The 15,390-nt window shown below is 59.5% G+C and overlaps 1 protein-coding gene across 1 annotated transcript; it reads left to right on the forward strand.

Moving 5' to 3' along the window:
- Nucleotides 1-6,226: 6,226 nt before the first annotated feature.
- On the forward strand, nucleotides 6,227-14,329 carry FSTL3 (follistatin like 3). The gene is made up of 5 exons (XM_054517319.1): nucleotides 6,227-6,257; nucleotides 7,203-7,388; nucleotides 10,630-10,845; nucleotides 12,572-12,799; nucleotides 13,837-14,329. Exons 1-5 carry the CDS (start codon nucleotides 6,227-6,229, stop codon nucleotides 13,887-13,889), a joined length of 714 nt encoding a protein of 237 aa, XP_054373294.1. The 3' UTR covers nucleotides 13,890-14,329.
- Nucleotides 14,330-15,390: the final 1,061 nt, after the last annotated feature.

The following is a 15,390-nucleotide window of genomic DNA, read 5'->3' on the forward strand; positions in this document are numbered from 1 at the left end:
ACCCCACATCATATATAATTGCCTATTTTAATTAATAAATTGGAGGCCACTCAAAGGAAAGCGGGCGAGATTCCTTGCAGACACTGCCGGGGATTGTCTACCCGCCCCGAGCCAGTCGTGTCACGGCGCATTTGAATCGGTCTCCTTTGAATTTGCTCAGACAGATCGAGAGATTTACATCCCCCACCTCATCTCCTGGAGCCTCACACCTCCAGGCTGTGGGTCTGGATCCCATCTGGCCGTGATCCAGCGGCTCAGGGTGACCCAGGAGCAGCGGCACAGGCTGAGCCCCATCCTCAGCACCCCAGGGGATGCTGCTGGAGGGTGGTCCCAGCCCTCCATGGCTCTGATCCCTGGATCAGAAAGGCTGCTGGCATCTTGGTGGTCCATCCCTGTTCCAGCTGTGCTGTCCCAATGGTTCACCTTCCCCTGGGAGCAGCCAAGGCAGAGGGGAAGTTCATGGTCCCAGGGGGCTGATTTTAGGCTCCACCAAAAATTTTCCTTTCTCTCTTTTTTTTTTTTTTTCCTTTTTGGATTCTTTCCTTTTTAATGCTTTGTTTAAACCATTGTTCTTCAAGGGAAATTTTAATGTGAAAAACATGCTTTTCTAACAACTGCCAGCCTGGGCCAAGCAATGAGGCTCTTTGGCTGACAAGGGCTGTGTGGCAGATGTTGGGTGGATGTGACCTGTGGTGGCTCTGCTCTTTAGAGGCCCATGGCATGGGGATCCACCAGGCTGGGATGCTGGGATTGCAGTGCCAATGGGGTCCATGGTGTGGCTGGTTTGGGAGTATCCACCAGCCCGTCTGTCCCACCCCAATAACAGCACCTTGCTCCGGGAGCAAAGATCAGTGGAGCAGCCGGTGCTGCTTCCTGCAGCAGCGCCTCTCCCCAGTCTCACCAAGGAACCAGGAGGTTTTAATGACCCAGGAGGTTTTCCTGGCTCTGCTGGACCCGGTTCAGCCCCTCACGGCTGCCCGACATTCCCGGTGCTGCCAGCCCTTCCTTCCCTCCAGGCTCGCCCAGCGTTCGCGCTGGGAGCCCTCACGGCCGCCGGCGCTGACTCACGGCTTGTTTACACTCACAAACACTCACAAACACACACACACAGAGCCTGGGGCACTGCCAGGCCAACCCCACCGGGCTCAGCTGTGTGGGCAGCGGGATCAGCCCGTAAGGATCTCGCTAAGGTGGCTGGAAATTGGTGTGGAACGGGAGCCACGAGCTGCTCCTGGCTGAGAGGGACATGAGCTGTGGCTTCTGCAGGCTGGGATGGGATCCATGGCATGGGATGGGATGGAATCCATGTCATGGGATGGGATACATGGCATGGCATGGGATGGGATCCGTGGCATGGGATGGGATCCATGGGATGGGATGGGATGGGATCCATGAGATGGGGTGGGATGGGATCCATGGGATGGGATCCATGGCATGGGATGGGATCCATGGCATGGGATGGGATGGGATCCATGGGATGGGATCCATGGCATGGGATGGGATGGGATGGGATGGGATCCATGGCATGGGATGGGATCCATGGCCTGAGATGGGATGGGATGAGATCTATGGGATGGGATGGGATCCATGGCATGGGATGAGATCCATGGGATGGGATGGGATCCATGGGATGGGATCCATGACATGGGATGGGATCTATGGCATGGGATGGGATGCAATGACCTTGCCAGCTCTGGTCACTGCTTTCCCACATCCCAGCCTTCCCATGTCGCTTGCACGTCCTGGCATTTCCCCAGCATGGACAGAGCTCAGAGCATCTCCCATCACTTCAGGGCACAGCTGAGACTGAGCTGAGACTGGCACTGAGAGCAAAGATTTGAACAGAAGAGGTGTTGGGCGAGTGTGGCTCTTGCTGGGGGCACCCAAAGCACTGGAGTTGGAAGAGGACATTTCTGAGAAGGGGAGAGAGAGTGAATCCCCCCAGGGTGATGCTTCCTGTGGAGCTGCAGGGTGCTGGGGATGCTGGTGCCAGCAGCAGGGAGGGGGTCTGGCTCTGGCCATCAGCAGGAGGGATCAGAATCTGATCAGGAATCAAACAGAATGGGTGATCAGATCTGGAGGGGCAGGTCTTGGGAATGTATGTCAGGCTCCCAGCCCTCCCTGAACGCTCCCGCCCTGCCTTCCCTCATGCACACAAGTGGAAGTGTCCCAGCAACATGAAACGATTACTTGGCGAGGAGAATCCAGCTCAGCACTTCTTGGCATTTGTTCACGGCTTTTCATCTTCAAAGCTCCTTGCAGACATTAGCAAACTAATCCCTGCAACCTTCCTGGGAGATAGTGCAGGATCAAGCGGAGGGAGCATTATCTCTCCTCAGCAGATGGGGAAACTGAGGCACGGAGCGGTGACGCTGCCGCCCCGGGGCGCGGGGCGAAGCTCCGTGTCAGCGCTGGGGGTGGAGTGAGCCCATCAAGGTGCCGGCCTGACACTCTCTCCCCAAACAAACCCTGAGTCAATTCACTGGGCTGGAGCCGTGAGGACACGGGAGAAAATCCCGCCCCCGGGTCAGGGCTGCCGGCAGCACCGCGGGGCCGTGCCCTCGGCTCTGGCCACTCGCCACGTGCTCCAGGGATGTGACCCAGGCTCAGTCCTGTCCCCTTTGCTGAGCCCTGCTGAGCTCAGCCTGTCCCCGAGGGTCCCAAGGGCAAAGCTGAGCTGGGGCTGTGGAGCAGCCCCTCTCCCCACCGCGGTGTTTGGCAGCATCTCTGCTTGCATGAGAGAAACTGGGGCATCCCAGAGCGGTGAGGAGAGGAGGAACGGGGCCAGGATCACCCCTGTCTGACAGGGAAATGGCAACACGCAGGGCCCTGGCCAACACCTGCCCACAGATCCACGTATGAAACCTCTGCCCTGACCCTGGGCTCTTCTTCTCAATAGAACCTCTAGTTGCAAATTGCAGCTCTAATTGGTTTAGCAGAGTTTAATTAGCCTGAACTGATGAGAGAGGCGAGATTCCCTCCTTAAAGGAGCCCAGCAGCAGCAGCAGCGTGCAGCAGCTGGAGTTTGGGGGGAGAATGTTTTGGTCTGAAGCTTGTCCTGAAATCCGGCTGCAGCCTTGACCCAGCGTGGCACCAGTGCCCAGAGGAAAGGTCAGATGTGAAGCCACCATTCACTGTGCTCCAAAGGGCTCCTTTGTCCCTGCTCCAGTGCCTCCAGCCGCCCCCAGCCCTGGCCCAGGGGTTCCTCTGTCTCCCTTTGGGTGCTGCAGAGCTCCCAGGCCAGCTCCTCACCCCGCTCACTCCGTGGGTGCTGCTGGGGGTCAGTCACACCCTGGGGTGTCTGTGGGGTTCAGGGAGACAGCATCACCCTGGGTGTGGGACTGGCCAGTGGAATTTTGCTGCCAGCTTTGCTTAAGAACCAGCACTGTGGTATCACCACAGGCAAGTTGCTTCAGCCACAGGCAGGACAGAGCCCCCAGCATGGTTTTCCTGGCAGCAGGGCAGCCTCAACAGGACTCTGAGCACCCTTTGGCTCTGGGATCCACTTCCCTCCTGGCCACCAGCCTCCTCCTGCCTTTCTATCAGGATCCTGGCTGCTCCCTTACAGATGCAGCAGCGAGGTCTGACCCCTTCCCTGCCAGAGCCTGCGGTTGTGCAACCCCACTGGCAGCCAAGGAAAATCCCTTGCTGGCCTCTGCGAGCTCCTCTCGCATCCTGGAGCATGTGAGTGAGCGAGTGCATCACCACCCACTCGCTCACGGACATCGGGAGTTTGGCTCTCCAGCCCTCTGCCCTTACATGGGCAACTGCTCTGAGCCAGCCTGGGTCACAGCAGCCAGGACAGGGCCAGGAGCAGCCCAGGCCCAGCTGCTGGCTCTGTGCTTCCCCCCAGGAGCCTGCACTGTCCCCTCACACAGTGTCAGGAGGTGCTGCAGGGCTCCTGTGCCTGTGGATGGCACCAGTGCCACCCGGGGTAAACCCATCCCTCCCCATTCCCAACCCCTCCCCATTCCCAACCCGCCCCTGGGGGTGCACAGGGCTGTAAGTGGAGAAGAAAAGGAAGCTCTGCCCTGCTCAGAGCCTGCCTGCTGGCTGGAGGGATGGAGATGTGGCAGGGACAGTGGCACTGCTCTCTGTCCCTGCTGGCACAGGGCATTGCACCCACTCCCCCTGTCCCCAGGCTGCTCCACTTCCCGCAGGACCAAAGCCGTGTCCAGCCCCATCCCACGCCAAAACCGAGCTGCTCGTGCTGTGCTGGCACCACTCAGAGCCAGGAGGCTGCTGCAGGGCCGGGTGGGTGGTGCAGGCTCCCCTGGGCCCTGCGGCCCCTCTCCGAAAGAGCCCGGCTCAGCCCTGCCGAAAACATGACCTCAGCTGGGGCCAGTGCACGGGGTGAAACGTTCCTCAGCTGCGTGCCTGGGAGCTGGACAGGGCTTGGGGGCTGGAGAGCCCCCTGTGTCCAGCTGTGTCCCCAAAGCTCTGCCTTGGGAGCAGGGTGATGGTCCCAATGCACCCTGACCCCCCTTCAGACAGGCGGGTGGTCTCTTTGTGGTGGCACCAAGCAAGGAGCAAAGCCAAAGCTGCTCTGCCTTGCCCTGGGTTCTCTGCTGCCCTTCCCCTGTCCTGTAGGAGCCCCACAAAGCCCGGGAGCCCCTGAGAGCCTGGCAGTGCTGGCCCAGCTGCAGTTGCCCAGCCCAGGGGAGCTGTTCAGGAGGCAGATGGAGCAGTCCTCGTGGTGATGGGGACATCTGTGGAGGACAGGGACAGCACGTGCCACAGGGGTATGGCCCCACAGTTCTTCTCCTTCCTCTCCTTGCCTGGCAAGGCTCAGGGTGGTGCCTCAGTTTCCCTCTGTGTGTTGGCAGTGATGTTGGGTACCAGCCGAGCTGTGGGAGCGTTTGGGGAGCAGAGATGAAAGGAGCCATAGATGAGACAGCCCCACACCGTCCCCCTGCTGCCAGCCGGGGCTGCTCGGGGAGGAGGCAGGTTCGGCTTCATGCGAGGATGGGTGGGGAAGGCACAGGGGTCGAGCAGGGGAGCGCAGGGGAGCGCCCTGGGGTCCCCCACGCCTCGGGCTGTGCACAGACACCGCTCTGCTCCTCTCCACCCCGATCACCGAGGGCACCCCCAAACCTCCCCGGACCCATCCCAGTGCCGGGGTGCCGGTGGGACACACGGACACGACCCCCCCCGCCGCCCACTCGGTGACGATCAGCCCCTCACCGCCTCCCCTCGCTCTCATCCCCCTCGCTGCCCCCCGACTCCCCCGCCGCTGCCCCCGCCCCGGCCCCCCCGCGCCGCCCCGCCCGGTGATTCACGCCGCCCCGCCGCTTTATAGCTCGCTCGGTCTCGCCGCCGCCTCACAGCAACAGGTCACCGGTCACCGGAGCGCCCCGGCCCGTCCCGGCCCGTCCCCGCCCGGCCCGGCCATGCCGCTGCGGCTGGCGCTCTGCCTGCTGGCGCTCTGCAGCCCCGCCGCCGCGCACGGTAAGAGAGCCACGGGGGTCCCGGTGCAGTCCCTCCGTCCGTCCGTCTGTCCGGCCGGCCGCCGGTAACGCCGCTGCCGCCGGCAGGTGCTCGGGGCGGGGGCGGCCCGGCCCGGGGTCGCGGCGCCGTTATGGGGCGGCAGCCCCGGGCTCCGATGTCCCGTCCCCCCGGGCTCCGATGTCCCGTCCCGCCGGGCGGATACCGGGCTTTTCTTCTTTTTTCCGCCTTTATACCGGGCGGAGCGGCGGCTGCCGGGTGCCCGGCGGTGCCGCTCCGGTGTCCCGGTCGCCCGGGTGTCCCTCCGGCGGGCGGGTCCCCGGGTGCCGCCCGGTTCCGCAGCCGCGTCCCGGATCGCGGCGATCGGGACATCGCGCAGCCGGTGCGTCCCGGGGGATCCCCGTTCCGGGGCCGCGTGCCCCCGGTGGGACGGGCCGGGAGCGGCGTGTGAAGTTCGGAGCTCGGACCCTCCCGCTTCCGCTGCCGGTGCCTGGGCGGCGTCGGGACAGCGGGAGAGGCCGCCCCGTGACACCGGACCGGGGCTCTGTCAGCCCGCCCAGCGCCGGTGCCGTGCGGAGCCGCCGGTGTCCCCGCAGCGGAGCGGGAGTTTCCACCTTCCCCTCGCACGATGCTGAACGTTCCGTGGGGAGCGCGGGTGTTGTAACGGGAAATTGAGCTCGGAAAAGCAATTGGATAAATCCGTGGAGGGTAAACCCGCGCGTTGGAGCGGCCGGTGCTGCCCGAGGTGTGCGGGCGCTGATCCCCGGGGCTTTGCTCCATCATGGACTTGCGACAGAGCCAGAATCGCGTGCGTGGGGAAAAAGAGGGGCACAGGGGGTTTAGGACGGGGGCAGGCTCCGCTTTGGAGCCGGGTCAATCCTGCTTAGGAGGGGAGCGACTCCCGCCTGGCAGCGCAAGACCCGTCCCTGCCCCCATCATCCCTCCCTTCCATCTTTCGCCGTTTAGCAAACCTCAAGCACAGCTAATGAGAGCACGAACCCAAATAAGCGTCACAAGAGGCTGGTTTGCAGAGGCGGAAATTGCAAAGAAATCACTCACAAAAAAAAAAAAAAAAAAAAAAAAAAATTCTAACTGATTCTCTGGTGGGTCACGGAACAAACAGGCTTTTGAGTCAGAGGGATCAGTGCCAGACCCAAGGGCTGGAGCAAGTGCCCTGTGCTCCAGCCACTGGCTCAGATGCTCCTTGCAGAGGCCGTGGGTGTCGGGCTCCCGTGTCAGGGAACAGTTCCATCCCTCTGTGGGGCACATGCCAGGAGATCCAGCCCTCACAGCAGCCACCCACTGGCCCCACTCTGTCTGGTGTCCCCTCATTGTGGGGGCAGGCAGGAATTGGGCACAGAGGCAAGGGAGAGGCAAGCTACAAGCCCAGATCCTGGCTGGCAAGCTGGGCATCTCCCAGAGCATCCATCACGGGGAGTGCTGGGATAACTGGTCCATGCCTGTGGTCCAAGTGCTGGATTTGGAGCCTGTTGGCAGGAGAGGGCTGGCAGCAGCATTGGGGTGGCCATGGGGGCACTGAGTTGCTATGCCAGGGACCCTTGGGAATGCCTGCTCTTGGACAGATCTTGTGCCACAGGAGCCAGCACAGAGCATCTCTAGGTTCCCCAATTTGTCTCAGGCTCTGGAGTGATCTCTGTGCCTCTGCCCCGAGGTGCTCCAGCCACTGCCAGGATCTCTCTGCCCTTCTCAGGGGTCCTGGCACAGCAGGAATCCCTCACCCTCTGCCCTCTCCACAGGTGGAATCTGCTGGCTGCAGCAGGGGAAGGAGGCCAAGTGCACCATGATCCTGAAGACGGGCGTGACGTGGGAGGAATGCTGTGCCAACGGCAACGTGGACGTGGCCTGGTCTAATTACACCTACCCAGGCAACAAGATCAGCCTGCTGGGCTTCCTGGGGCTGGTGACCTGCCACCCCTGCAAAGGTGACGAGTTGGGGGCTGAGGGGCTGCTGTGGGGAATGTGTGGAGCCCTGGGGGCAATACTCAGAGTCTGGGTGATGCAGCAGCACAGAGCCGGGCTGCCCCTCACCAGAAAGGCTCTCCTTGGTGGTCTGGGACAGCACAGGCACCCCAGGGACTGCTGACCCCATGCTCCTGCTGCTGCAGCTCCTGCTTGGATGCTGCTGTGGATCAGAGCTGGCGGGACAGCCTGTGTCCCTCAGCTGCTCTTGGTTTTGAGTGTATTTTAGTTGCTCTCCCAGTGGAGAGGGATGCATGACCCAGGTCTTGGCCGGGCAGCCAAGTGCAGGGAGAGGATCTGGAGCTGGCTGTTCCCAAGTTAACCCCTCTGAGCTGGGGCCTCCCTCCCCTGCTCCGAAGGAAACTTCGTCAGGTTTTTCTGAGGGGAAAAAAAAAAGATCTATTTCTTCTTCCCCTCCGCTGCCCCTCGCTCCTCCCAGCGCGTGTGTGAAATGGCTTTATGTAACGGGCAGTTCCAGAAGTGGAAACTCTCCAGCTGTGAGTTCCAGCCCCGCCAGATGTTTTGGCGTGTGCCGGAGCTGCGGCTCCTCCAGCCCTTGCGTGGCTGTGTGAGAACAGCTCCAGGACCTGCTGCCCGCAGGAGGCAGGAGCAGGGCTTTGGAAGGTCATGTTGTTATTTGCTTAAAGAGGAAAAAAAAAAAAAAAAAGGTTTTTAACCAAACCACTTCCCTCAGCTCCCCGCACCCCTCAGCGCTGCTGCAATGGCAGCTCCTCAACCCTGTCCTGCCGCAGCTTGGGGCAGCTAAAAGCTGAGTGAGATCCTGGCCCCATCCCCATCCCTGCTTGGAGGGAGCTGGGAGCACTGGGACCCTCTCCAGAGGCTCCCCTGTGCTGGAGGCAAATGCAGTGGGGACAGACAGCCCCCAGGCAGGAGCCTGCACTCACCTCACCCATCTCTGTCAGGGGCCGGGGGGACCCAGGGAGGGCTGATCATGGTGGGGGCTGTGGTTCCTGGGCTTTGTTGGAGTTTTGGGGGACCCAGGGAGGGCTGACCGTGGTGGGGGCTGTGGTTCCTGGGCTTTGTTGGAGTTTGGGGGACCCAGGGAGGGCTGACCACGGTGGGGGCTGTGGTTCCTGGGCTTTGTTGGAGTTTGGGGGACCCAGTGGCCACAGACCACGGTGGGAGCTGTGACTCCTGGGGTTTTTTTGGTGTCTGGCAGCAGGATCTTTGAGGAAACCACTGGAGAGCCTGGCCAGCACGTGCACCACAACCCCCCACCCTCAGGCAGCCCTTGCCTGTCCCATCCAGATGGAGCTGGTGCTGCTCCTCACCCGGCTCCAGAGGCCTTGGAAGAGGGCGGGTTAGAGGAGCTGTGAGGCTGGGAAAGGTTACTCCAGGATAAAATGGGCCAGGGATGGTGCTGGCCTGACCCTGGGGGCTCTGCAAATGGGTCTCTGGGGGGAGGTGAAATTCCTGGCTCCAGCTGCTGGGGACACGGTGTCCCCCCACAGGACCCAGAGCAGGGTTGGGGTCACGGGTGGATTTTCCAACTGCTCCAAAGTGTCCCTTGCTGGGATAGTCTGGATGATTGGATTCTGCACTGCTGGCAGCATCTCAGAGTGGAGGGTGATAGGGTCTTGTTTGTTCTGGCAGCTTTGGGACATGGAGCTACCCTGCTCTGTCCTGAGGTCCCCCAGTCTCATCCTTCTCTTCCCTGGGACAGCTCCCAGCTATGGAAATCAGGGAGCAAAATCAGAAAGTGTTTCCCAGCAGGGAATTTCCCCCAGGGACAGCTGGGCCAAGCAGACAGGGAATTTCCCCTTCTTCCTTTTTCTTCTCCTCATCCTCCTCTTTCTCTTTCTCCCCCTCCTCCTAAGGTGGCCCAACTCCCACAGGGAAATCCCCCTCTGTGCCTCCCAGAGCTCCCAGCACACGCCCTGTCTCTGGGGATCCTTCCTCATGGGGGTGAATCCCCATTTTGGGAATCCTTTTGGTCCTGCCCTGCAGTCCCAGCAGTGCCTGTGTCCTGGGAGCTGTGGGGGTGTTTTTGGGGGTGAGGGATGTGTGTGCTTTATGTGGCAGTGCCTGGGAGCTCTGGGGGCATTTTTGGGGTGAGGGATGTGTGTGCTTTATGTGGCAGTGCCTGTGTCCTATGGGGAGCTATGGGGGTGTTTTTGGGGTGAAGGATATGTGGGCTTTAGGTGTCAAAGGGGTCTCCACAGGGGAATCTAAAGGAAAATCCCTGCTGCTGACCCCTTTGCCTGTCCTTGCAGAGGCACCAGTGTCCCTGCACAGCAGCATGGGCCCCTGGCTGGAGCTGCCAGCCCCGCTCCATCCCTGCCAGCGTGGGCACGGCCCTGGGGCACTGACAGCACCCCCTGGACCTGGCCCCCACGCTGGCCCAGAGGTGACCTGGGGGGGACAAAGCATCTGCCTGTCTGGGGAGCAGCTCTGGCTGCTGCCTCCTGCTCTTGTGTTCCAGTCAGGGAGCGAGACAGGGCCGGGCATTGTCTGCAGGGAGCAGCGGCATTCCCATCGCCCCGACAGCTCATGGAGCCCGGCTCCTTCTGCAGGAACTGGGGCCTTGTAGAGATGGATTTTTTCCATTGCACAAGAAAAAGAAATGTCTCCTTCCAAAGAATAAATAGATGGGAAGGAGTGAGCTGGTGCTGAGCGGGGCCGGGGCTCCGGCTGGGGTGAGCACAGGAGGATTGGAGGAGCTGCAGCCAAGGACCTGCTCCTGCTCCGGGGCTGAGCAGATCCAGATGCTGCTGGGACAGCTCGGCTCAGCACGCGTGCCCTGACCCGGGGAGCGTTGGGGACCACGGGGGGGACACCCTGTCCTGCTTGGTGTCACACTGTGGGGCAGGGCAGGGGTGTTTGGGACCACGAAGGGGACACCCCATCCCAGTCGGTGTCACATTGTGGGGCAGGGGCATTGGGGACTACAAGGGGGACACCCTGTCCTGCTTGGTGTCACACTGTGGGGCAGGACAGGGGTGTTTGGGACTACAAAGGGGACACCCTGTCCTGCTTGGTGTCACACTCTGGGGCTGGGGCGTTGGGGACCATAAAGGGGGACACCCTGTCCTGCTCGGTGTCACACTGTGGGGCAGGACAGGGGTGTTTGGGACTACAAGGGGGACACCCTGTCACACTGAGTGTCACACTCTGGGGCCGGGCAGGACGGAGCCTCCCCCGGCGGGTGACAGCCGCTCATGCAGTGCTGCCCTCTGTCCGCAGAGAGCTGCGAGGGGGTGGTGTGCGGCCCCGACAAGGTGTGCAAGATGAAGCACGGCCGTCCCCAGTGTGCCTGCGCCCCCGACTGCTCCAGCCTGCCCCGCAAGCTGCAGGTCTGTGGCTCTGATGGCTACACCTACCGCGACGAGTGTGACCTGCTGACAGCCAAGTGCAGAGACCACCCCGACCTCGAAGTGATGTACCAGGGCAAATGCAAAAGTAGGTGCCTCTACCCCACTGCATCCCATCCCCATCCTCTCCCTGTCCTGTCCTCCATTCCCTGTGGGACAAAGAGGGAAGATCTGTCCTGTGACAGGGGTTCTTGGATGAGGGAAGAGATGAGGATCTGACTCCATGTTTCAGAAGGCTTGATTTATTATTTTATGATATATATTACATTAAAACTATACTAAAAGAATAGAAGAAAGGATTTCATCAGAAGGCCAGCTAAAAATAGAATAGGAAAGAATGATAACAAAGGCTTCTGTCTGGGACAGAGAGTCCAAGCCAGCTGGAATGTGATTGGCCATTAATTAGAAACAACCACATGAGACCAATCACAGATGCACCTGTTGCATTCCACAGCAGCAGATAACCATTGTTTACATTGTGTTCCTGAGGCCTCTCAGCTTCTCAGGAGGAAAAAATCCTAAGGAAAGGATTTTTCATAAAAGTTGTCTGTGACACTGTCCTGGTACAGGTCCCTGCATGCCATAGGTCTCACTGTCCCTTGAGGGGACATTGCAGCTTGTTGGTGCAATGGGGTTTGGCCTTGCCTCAGGCTGAGCAGCAACAGTCCCTAAAATGTAATTTACAAACGTCAAGCCCCTTTTTTTCCTCTTTTGTAAAGAGTGCAGCAATCCACCCAGCCCTGCCAAGAGCTGTCAGAAGGATTATGGTTATTTTTCCAGCCCTCCTTTCTGGAAGGCTTTGCCTGTCGAGCTCTGGGCTGCGCAGGGAAAAACGTGGGGCAAGAAATGGGAGTTGGGAGCTGCAGATGCCAAATCTTCCAATCCATCAGGGAAAGAGAGGAGGGTGGAGGGACGGTGGGGGTGCACGAGCCTCCACCCTCCCCAGCAGAGCCCTGTGCAGGGGCTCTGCTCCTGCTGCTCAGGCTCCCTCCACCCCCGTGCGCCCTCGTTCCAGCGCTGGCTCTGCTCCAGGGTGACCCTGCCCTTCCCTCTCGCCGGGGCCAGCACGGCAGCTGCCAGCCTGGCCCCAGTGGCTGCTGCTTCCCTGCCAAGGCACCTGCGTGGGCTCAGCCCTCCTCTGCTGCAGCTGGGCCTCGGCTCCTCCCGCCTGGCAAAGCTCTGGCCAGGGCTGAGCCTGGGGAGACTCAAGGTCATCCAGGGGCTCAGGATGCCGGCCCCTGCCAGCCCCTGCCCTTTGGAGCAGCTCTGATGGGAGATCAGGACCCTCTGGCTCTGCTCTGTCCCCTGCTAGCAAAAGGAGGGAGGGGACTGGGTTTCCCTGGGGTGATGCCCCAAAGCCTGCCTGGGGTGAAATAGCTGTGAGAAGGGTATGGGGTGACCCTGGGGTGATGCCCAAAGCTGTGGGAAGGGCATGGGGTGATCCTGGGGTGATGCCCAAAGCTCTGGGAAGGGCATAGGGTGACCCCCAAAGCCTGCCTGGGGTAAAATAGCTGTGAGAAGGGTATGGGGTGACCCTGGGGTGATGCCCAAAGCTCTGGGAAGGGCATAGGGTGACCCCCAAAGCCCGCCTGGGGTGAAATAGCTGTGGGAAGGGCATGGCCATCCCTGGGATGATGCCCAAAGCCTGCCTGGGGTGTGTGAGAAGGGCATGGGGTGACCCTGGGGTGATCCCCAAAGCCTGCCCGGGGTGAAGTAGCTGTGAGATTTAATAGCTGTGAAATATTTCAGGGGTGAAATAGCTGTGAGAAGGGCATGGCTGTCCTTGGGGTCACTCCAACACTGCTTCCCTGCAGAGTCCTGCTCCAGCGTGGTGTGTCCTGGCACACACACCTGCGTGGTGGACCAGACGGGCAGTGCCCACTGCGTGATGTGCCGGACAGCGCCCTGCCCTGAGCCCACCAGCCTGGACCACGCCCTGTGTGGCAACAACAACGTCACCTACCCGTCGGCGTGCCACCTGCGGCGTGCCACCTGCCACCGCGGCCGCTCCATCGGCGTGCGCCACTACGGGAGCTGCTCAGGTGAGCAGGGCGGGCACGGAGGCCCAGCCCACCCCTCACACCCTGTAGGAGTGCTGGGGGTGCCGGGGGTGGGATGGTCGGGGTGGACGGAGATGAGAGATCTCTGAAGCCAGGTAGTGGAATTTGGGGTTTATTGCAAAGGGCCTGTCTCGGGTTGCTGTTTGATAATTGCTGCCCCGAGATGTGCAGGATGTCTCTGCTTTGGCCCGTGCAGCTGAAGAATGAGTCTGGACTCTTCACTTTTTGGTCTTGAGGTTGTTTATTAATTCCTATCTATAAAATTTTCTTTCTGCCCAGCCGAGGTCTGCTCAGCAGGGCAGCCACAGGCACTCTGACCGGCCCTGAGGGGATGTTGTCTTTTTATACTGCAAACTACATATAACATATTTACACTTAATTCCCAATACCTATCACCTGTGTTAGTCTTCTTCTGGTCATGGAACTTGGGGTTTATTGCAAAGGGCCTGGGTGCAGGGCCCTGCTGGGAGCTTCCAGGCACAGCTCAGAGCAGGACTGAGAGAAGAGAGGGGCAGAGAGGATGAGAGGGTGAGAGAGTAAGAGGGTAAAAGGGGTAAGAGAGTAAGAGGAGTAAGAGAGCAAAGTTCCTGTTACAATATAATAAATCTTCTTCTGTGTTGAATATTCTAATTCTCACTAACCAATCTAGTACAAGATACAAATCCTATAGCATTTACATACAGCCTGTAAGAATCACTACATTACTGTACTGTGTTACATTTTAAACCCTAAAAACTCCTCTTTGGACCCCTTCTGCCAAGCTGGCAGGGTCTGCTCTGACCCTTAGACCTGCCTGCAAGCAGAGAGTGTTGTTTCATCAAAAGAGGATCACTTTCAGCCAGCCACACCATTGTTTTCCAGTTGTTCAGTAACTGAGGGATCTCAAAGCTTGCTTTAATTTCAATCTTGCTTATAGTTTCTATATTCTCAAAATCTTTTGCCAGACAATCCTATTTCTAAGGCTTTCCTGTTTCATCTTCCCCAACAACACCCCCCTCACCACTTCCCTCTGTTTCCAGCTGCGGCCAAATTCTCCGCGGAGACGGACAGCGTGGAGGAGAACTACGTGTGAATCGTCCCTCGGCCGAGCTGGGAGACAGGGGCATTATGTGTATATTGTACAAACCATATACCTGATATTTATTAAGATTAAAAGGTCCTTATTTATCCCTGTGTATGTTAAGCAGTCGCAGGGGGCTCGATTCCCATCCTGCCCGCCAGGGAGCAGGGGAGGGGGCTCATGGCCCCGGTGCCCAGGGATGCTCTGGTGCCCTCCCCTGCTGCCAGTGCAGTGTGGAGGGGTGTCCATGGGCCCCCACTACGTGTCCTTGGCCAGCAGCCCTGGGCCTATTTATTTTTGGATGGATTCTCAGTACTCTGCTGACGTTTCTGGCCAGGAGCTCGAGGTCTAGAGGGAATCTGCACTTTCGCCTTCCCTGAGGGGCTCGGCCCCAGCTGCCAGTGGCAGGAAAGGCAGTGCACGCTGCATCAGATTGGAGATATATATATATATATATATATAAACATATGTATGTTATTGTCTCCTAAAGTTTCAGCACGTGTGTGTTCAAATGGATTTCAGTTTAGGTTTTCCCTAGGCCCGTTCAGACCAGGCTCCCACCAGCTTTGGAGGTGATGCCAGTGCCTGGAGGGCTGGGGCAGTGGCAGCCTTGCCTGGGGGGCACAACCATGGCCCTACCTGGAGCCCATCACCCAGGGCAGCTGCCCCCAGCCCCCCTGATCCCTGCCTGCCAGAACAGCTTTGGGCACAGCCTGGGCTGCGGGGGGAGCTGGCCCTGTCCCCCCCCAGGACCTGCACCCCCTGCTCTGCCCACACCTGTATTTATTTTTACTCCTTCTCTCATTTCTTCCATTGTCACCTGTGTAAATACCAGCTCAGCTCTGACACCAAAAAGCTCTTGACTTTATATAAATATCATATATATATATTATATATAAAAATACCTTATTTTCTATTTTTGTATGACTGGGTTCTGACCCCCGAGGTAGATGCTTTGGGAACATCCACATTCCCTATTCCATATTGTTGGGGCATTTTACGGCTGTGTTATGATTTGGATTACAATTAAAAAACCAGAATAAACAGTGCTGCGTGTCTGGTTTTGTTGGTGGGTTCTGGGGTCGCAGGAAACCTCGTTCTCCTTGGGGCTGTGCATCCATAAGAGGGTCTGGGGGTGTGGGGAGCCCCCCACAGCCATGAGGAGCTGCATCCCATCTGCTCCAGCTCCATGCTGGGGTTTTCCAGCCCAGCAGTGGGAGGGAAGGGGAGAGCGGGGAAGAGCTCGGCAGATAAATCTGTTCCCAATCTCGGGCCGTGCCATGAGGGTTTGGTATTTCACAAAACAATTCCTGCCGGTAATTGGGTCCCGATGTGGGGATGTTTCCCGGGCAGCAGCCTGCGGCTTGGCGTGCTGAGCTCCACAGGAACTGCAGCCGGATCCCCCGTGCCTGGGGCCGGCATGGCACAGCCCCTGACCCCCGGCCAATCCCCCCGGAGCCATCACAGAGAACCATTGAGCTTGGAAAAGTCATCTCAGACAGCCCAGGGTGGG

This window comes from Molothrus ater, chromosome 26 (assembly GCF_012460135.2).
Source record: "Molothrus ater isolate BHLD 08-10-18 breed brown headed cowbird chromosome 26, BPBGC_Mater_1.1, whole genome shotgun sequence".
In the NCBI taxonomy this organism is placed as follows: Eukaryota; Metazoa; Chordata; class Aves; order Passeriformes; family Icteridae; genus Molothrus; species Molothrus ater.